Source organism: Glycine soja, chromosome 8 (genome assembly GCF_004193775.1).
Source record: "Glycine soja cultivar W05 chromosome 8, ASM419377v2, whole genome shotgun sequence".
Classification (NCBI taxonomy): domain Eukaryota; kingdom Viridiplantae; phylum Streptophyta; class Magnoliopsida; order Fabales; family Fabaceae; genus Glycine; species Glycine soja.
The window spans coordinates 14,713,777-14,720,765 of NC_041009.1; the positions used below are offsets into that span (position 1 = coordinate 14,713,777).

Genomic DNA, 6,989 nt, shown 5'->3' on the forward strand with positions numbered 1-6,989 from the left:
AAATTATTGACTTTTATAAAAATTATACTAAAAGATTATTTATTTCTAATTTATTGATAATATAAAAAACATTACATTGTAATTAAATAAAAATTAAAGTATGACATAATTCATCAAAAAGATCCTTTAATCAAGCTGTCGATGATTAAAAAATTATTTGTATCTAAATCTCTTATTTCCTTTCCTTCATGCTAGTATTTTCTTTTCCTTCTCACTCAAAGCTATGCTATGAGAATAATTCATCCATAACATAACAGCTTGGTACCCATGTGTCATTCCTATCATTTCGTTGACAAAACTTTCATATCCCCGAAATTCTCTCTTTTTCCACTGTTCCCTAGGAAATATTTATTCTCATCTTCATCCTCTACACAACACCTGTAAGAATTTTTAATCCTGAAATATTGGAATAAGTCTTATACTCTTATCATCTTCTTTATTCATTTGCATATATTGCTGCTGGTATTCACAGAAGAAGGACAAGAGGGAACTCATAATTTATAAAAAGAACATTGAGAAAGAGAGAAGGGAAGAAGAATGGACCACCAAGCTGACACTAACAGAACTGATTTGATGACTATCACACGCTTTGTTCTGAATGAACAGTCAAAGTATCCCGAATCACGTGGCGATTTCACCATCCTTCTCAGTCACATTGTTCTTGGCTGCAAATTCGTTTGTTCTGCTGTTAACAAGGTATTTTTTTTTCACTACTATATCCCATCATAACATCATTGTATTAAACACTGGACTGGGTAGGGAAAACCATGTTAATATGTTTGGTCTCATGTTTTGACATTTTCTTCTCGGAACATATATTCATGACCACTTTTTAATTGGCAGGCGGGATTGGCGAAACTCATAGGACTTGCTGGAGAGACCAATGTTCAAGTGAGTTCTCTGTTTTTAATTTGGGAAGTAGTCATTGATATGACTAAAATAGTGTTTATAAGTAAGGCCAATTATCACTTTTGAGGCAGCTTTTGTTGTGGCTGAGTTAGGTCCAAACTCAAATTTTAATATGGTATCAAAGTCTTTCCTTAAGATTGTTATTAGGCTTATTGAGACATTCACTATTAGGTTGATATCTGCATATACTCGGTCCTACATACTTCACGCTTGAAATTTTACATTGACTAGTATTGTGACTAAAATAGTATATATAGGTTGGAAAATCCTCACTTTTTGAGTTAGATTTTTGGGATGATCTAAATACAAAATCCTCACTTTTTCAGTTAGATTTGTTTTCTCAATTACACTATTATATTTTAGCTTTGGTGTTTTCTCATATTCGAAGTACCTTTTCTAGGGTGAGGAGCAAAAGAAATTGGATGTGCTTTCAAATGAAGTATTTGTGAAAGCCTTAATCAGCAGTGGACGCACAGTAAGTCTGTTTCTAGTTGTTGCTTTCTATGTTCTCCTTTTCTTGATATAAATTTGAGTTTGATTCATATATGCAACCTTTTGGCATCTTTTCTTGACTGATTCGCGTGAAATGAAATTTATTGTCTTTCAGTGCCTTCTTGTTTCTGAAGAGGTTGAAGAGGCTATATTTGTGCCATCATCACATCGTGGCAAGTCAGTTTAAAGCTCTAGAACCAACTAACACTCCATCTTTTTAGTGGTATTGTTTAAATACATTATCTCATCAAAGTAACAAATTCATTTTGATTTTGCAGATACATTGTTGTGTTTGACCCTCTGGATGGATCCTCAAACATTGACTGCGGGGTTTCTATTGGAACTGTATGAATTTTTAATTTCAATTGCCAAACATAATTGCTGCATTTGAAAACTTCAAAACAGAAAATTATATAAGTAACCAACATTTTGCCCTGTTGCATATAGATCTTTGGTATTTACATGGTGAAGAATGAGGCTGAAGTAAGTCTTGAAGATGCATTGCAACCTGGGAACCAAATGTTAGCAGCTGGTTACTGCATGTATGGAAGCTCTTGCACGGTAAAACACACCAATCTATGCAACACGGCTTGTATTACTACTTTTTTTTTAATGGAAGTTGTTCTCTTTTTCTAGTCACAAATATCTGATGCTGATTAAACTAACTGTGGAATTGCAGTTCGTGCTTAGCACAGAAAATGGAGTGAATGGTTTTACACTTGATCCTAGCCTTGGGGAGTTCATATTGACTCACCCAAACATCAAGGTACATAAAAATATATTTTTTTGATCACCTTGAGATTGGTGTAGAGTATCCATCAGTTTTGTTAATGACTAATCTTTATCGGAGAACCTGATTAACTACCTTTAGTAAAATCTTCCCTTCCAATCACGTTTTTTTCATTCATAGGATTCGAACCTAAGACCTTGCTTAAGGGAGTGAATCCACTACAGACCAGCCACTTGTTGTATACATAGATATATATGTGGCAGTCGAATTGGCATATCTAGTTATTAGAATTTTTCACAGGAAATTCTAAATGTTCTTCCATGTAATGGGGCATAGTAGCGTCAAGATGTGTATATGTCACCCTAGAGTCCTTTAATCCTTGCTCTACAAACATTGCATATAATTTTTTTTGTGTGCGTGCCAGTGTTTCAAAGTTAGACTATTAAAGCGAGCTTTCAAATTTGTTTAATTACTATGTGTTACTTGCATAGATACCAAGTAAAGGAAAGATTTATTCGGTGAATGAAGGAAATGCCAGAAACTGGGATGAACCAACCACTAAGTAAGTTATGGGGATTCTCTTAGTCAGTGTTTGAAATCTAATTGAGCGTGAAATAATTGATTTAATTTATAAAGGATTCCTTTCATAAATGTCAAAATTCTTGACACTTTTCATTCTAGATATGTACAAATGTGCAAGTTTCCTCAGGATGGTTCACCACCAAAGTCTCTTAGGTACATAGGAAGGTATTTTTCTCTGAACTTTGTGTGGTTCTTGGCTTTCTTTCAAAATGTCTTCGTTCTAACTATGATGAGTAATGCAGTATGGTTGCTGATATCCATCGAACTTTGCTTTATGGTGGTATCTTCATGTACCCAGCTGATGCAAAGAGTCCAAACGGAAAGCTACGGTACGATGTACTTTGACTTTGCTTATAGGAAAGCCAACTCTGACTCACATGGTTGCACATGCTAACAAAAATTAACAAGATAAAGAAAAAGCACGGTTGCACATGCTACTTTCCAAGTCTAGAATTGTTTTCTGAATTATATGACTTATTTATGGAATTTCACTGTGAAATCAGGCTTCTCTATGAAGTCTTTCCAATGTCATACTTGATGGAGCAAGCAGGAGGTCAGGCTTTCACAGGAAAACAACGGGTATGACTTTTTATTCTTTCTTTGATTTAATAGTTTATTATTGTCAGTTAAAGACTCTAGCTGAAAAATGCAATGTATTAATCCAACGGTTTCTTCCAGATGGTAAAAACTAAATAACTTATAAATGGTTGCATTGGATGCATTTCTGCTTCTTGAATTTGACTTTACTTTGCCATAGGAAGTGGAGGATTTTAGTTACAGTTGATGGATCCCCATTTTGAATTCCTTTACTTTGCCATAGGATGTTTAGGGAACTACGACCGATTCTTATGAGTTGTTCAAACATATGTATATGCAATTATGCATACTTAATCTTGTTTCTGAATGTATTGGCAAATTGCAGGCTCTTGATTTGATTCCAAAAAAAATACATGAACGATCACCAGTATTCCTTGGCAGCTACGATGACATCGAGCAAATGAAAGAGCTTTATGCTGCATCCAAAGAAGATGATGCATGAATATTGTCTTTGAATCTCAGTATATACTATTTCTTGAGCTCTTGGCTGTTAATTGGGTAGGACAACTTTTGTTTAGGTGGAACATTGTGTTTATTTGAAAATAGTTATACAGAAAAGAAAAAGGTGAATGGGATTATTTTCTTTAATTTACAACATTATTAAGTTGCAATTATAGGTCGAAAATCATTCAATGTGCAAAAGAATAGAAAAAATCTTGCACGACGCAGCACAACATTAAAAATCCTTAGCCATAGTTATGACAATCCCTTTATTTAGGTTGAATTGGATTTGCTTTATTTTTTCTTAACAATTCGACCAAAATCAACTTAATAATCCAATGGCGATTATCATCACCGTCGCGGATCAGAGCACCGAAACCACTATAGCCTGTCATAGGATGTTCATTAATAAACAGCCGCGGAGCCGCCACAGTAGACGAGCTTTTTATTTTTATCGATAAATGTTACTTTGTTATTTGAAAGTATTCTTTTTTATTGTTTTGATTTTTTCTGCATCCAAAGAAGTAAAAGAAAATGAGAGATCTAATAAACAATGCATACATTTACTATTTTTAGAACAAAAGAATTAATTATAATTGATTTATCTTATATTTAAAATAAAATTTGTATTTTAGTTTTTAAAGTAAAAGCTATAATAAATAAATATGGTTGAATATATAAACTATATTTTATATTTACAATGATAAACTTTAATTGTAACATAAAATTATTTTTAACTATCGATAATTTCTTTAAAAAAATAATGAAACTTTTAAATAAAAGAAAAGAAAATATATTGATTTTAATACCTTAATCCTAATATATTGATTTTAATATTTAATGCTCCTTAATCACTTATTAAAATACGTACGTTATAAGTTTATTTTAATATTTAATGCTCCTTAATTATAATAATTTAAATTAAATCCAATTCAATAGATTTTAATTTGTAAATTTAAAAAAATTATAAAAAAATATTTTAAAGCAAATCAATTTAACCAATTAAAATCAATTTAATTGGATTTGATTTAATTATTAAAATTATCGAGTCAATCTATTCAAATGGGTTTTATAAGGTACGTATCACATTTCTTGCTACAGCAACAAGGGGTTACATCAGTTTTGCAAACCGCAAGGAGTTTTCCATACTTAAATAAATGAAATTTACCTTCGATCAAAATGAAAAACCAGTAGAGACTGTAAGGTGACCTTGCCATAGTTGCGGGTGGATTTATCATCATTGTAAATTTTGGAAAGACAATGCAGAAGCTAAAATAATACAGAATTACAGAATATCTATTTATGGAGCATGCATATTTAAAAGGAGAAGTTTTTTTACGCGTAAAAATAGAAATGTTAGTTAACAGGAAAGAAATAGAAGAAAAAAAAGTGCGTGACAACAAGTAATATAACGACAAAATTAGAAAAAAAGATAATGTCATAAACAAGTACAATATCATACTGACCGTAAGAAAAAAAATGCACACAAACCTTAAAACTTGTTTTCATTTATGTCATGAAAAACCATTGATTGGTTAATTAACTACAAAACCCAGCCTGTGATTGCCAATCACACAGCTGTTAGGTTCAAATTTGATTAAAAAAGAAGAGTTAATATTTGCAAAATATAAGGCACGAATTAAACTATGGGCATCCTTAAAATTTTCCATGCCACCCAAAACAATAACTCCACCAGCCAAAAATGTCCCAAAGGAGCCTTATAAAAGTGACGTAGCTAGGAATCAACATGCAAAAGCATTCCTTCTCGATCATCGAGGGAGAACGTACAATCAATCAAGAAGAGACCTTGCTTGGTTCGTTCTCCCACATCTAATCTAACAAATTAAAACATGGGCAACTGTGCTAGCTACCCCAAGACCAACGAAGGTGATGAGGCCCCAGTGCCTGGGCCTGTGCCTGTCCCCGCCGAGGAGGTCAAGGTTGAGCAGCAAGAGAACAAGGCTGAGGAAACCCCTGTCGCCTCTGCTGACAACTCTCTAGTCACCTTGCTCAATGAGGTATATACATTAGTTACAAAAATTAAAATTGAGCTTAATGTATATCAAATCATAAGTTATACACTAATATTGGATTGAGGAAGCATCTTAGCATCCGATCAACCTCATTCTCTTGTGAGACAAATCATCACTTATGATAATTTTATTAACTTTTATAGTTTAAAAGTTATACTAATATTAATTTTTAATTAACTGATAATATAAAATTTTTACATTGATAGTGCAATTATTGTGGTGTAAGTTAATCCTTCCTCTTTATATATACATACTTTTAAATTGATCATCATTTTGAGGGGTCGTATATTCATGCATGAGATTCTCAAATATATAATGCATGCAGAATGAAGAAAAGAAAGAAGAGCAAGTTGAGGCCGAAGAGGAAGCCAAGACCGAGGAGGTGAAGGCTGAAGCCCAGAAAGAAGAGAAAGCCCAGACAGAGGAGGCAAAGCCTGAAACCAATGAAGAGAAACCCGCAGCCAAGGCTGACAACTGAGAACGTGCAAACGTTGTTAGTTTAAACCTAAAAGGATTGTGATACTTCAAATATACAAATGTGTTTCATTTCCATTTTGTGCTCAAAGAGGATTCATTAAATTAAATTATTGTGGAAATTGATTACTGTTGATTCGTTATTTTATTTTAAAATTAAATATTTAAGTTTATTGATTTTACATTACCACATCTGGGTAACGTAAGATAATGAGAAATGGAAGTGAGACTATTTGTTAATTAATTATCACAACACAGAATGTGAAACAAAAGTAAAATAAAAATAAAGAGGGAATATGATAGTCACCAAAAGAAAGAAGTCGGGAGAGAACTTCAAAGGATCACCGTGTGCTCTTTTTTAAAGGTAGAAGATATCTTTAATGAAGGGGAAAAAGATAATATTGATTAATTTTTGTTTCATGTGATGCAATAAAAATTTTACTGTACGCATTTTAATTGCAAACAGAGAATAATAATGGAGACAAACAAATATATAGTCGAAATTCAAAATTGTTTGCTTGATTTTTATGGTAGAAGCTTGTCTTCTTTCCTTTTTTTTATTCATTTACATGTAGATGTTGGCAGTCACTTAGAAATTTTCTAAATTGACATTTATTAATGCCATTTAATTAGTAATATAATTTTTTTAAAAGAATTAGTAATATAATTATAAAATGATTTTTTTTATTTTTTTATTGTAGCACTAAATAAAGATATAATACAAAAATAAT

The 6,989-nt window shown here is 32.1% G+C and overlaps 2 protein-coding genes across 3 annotated transcripts; both read left to right on the plus strand.

The window, feature by feature from the left end:
• Positions 1-243: 243 nt before the first annotated feature.
• On the plus strand, positions 244-3,938 carry LOC114422989 (fructose-1,6-bisphosphatase, cytosolic-like). 2 transcript variants are annotated; one of them, XM_028389571.1, is made up of 13 exons: positions 244-380; positions 473-696; positions 844-891; positions 1,310-1,384; positions 1,517-1,578; positions 1,680-1,746; positions 1,849-1,962; positions 2,081-2,167; positions 2,623-2,693; positions 2,813-2,878; positions 2,956-3,042; positions 3,217-3,292; positions 3,636-3,938. In XM_028389571.1, exons 2-13 carry the CDS (start codon positions 538-540, stop codon positions 3,750-3,752), a joined length of 1,029 nt encoding a protein of 342 aa, XP_028245372.1. In that variant the 5' UTR covers positions 244-380; positions 473-537; the 3' UTR covers positions 3,753-3,938. The 2 variants fall into 2 exon arrangements, with proteins under 2 accessions (XP_028245372.1, XP_028245373.1); XM_028389572.1 differs by lacking the exon at positions 244-380 and having other exon boundaries at positions 387-696.
• A 1,552-nt stretch (positions 3,939-5,490) lies between these two features.
• Positions 5,491-6,401, plus strand: LOC114421757 (FK506-binding protein 4-like). Its single transcript, XM_028387825.1, has 2 exons — positions 5,491-5,769; positions 6,110-6,401. Exons 1-2 carry the CDS (start codon positions 5,602-5,604, stop codon positions 6,260-6,262), a joined length of 321 nt encoding a protein of 106 aa, XP_028243626.1. The 5' UTR covers positions 5,491-5,601; the 3' UTR covers positions 6,263-6,401.
• The last annotated feature ends 588 nt before the right edge of the window (positions 6,402-6,989 follow it).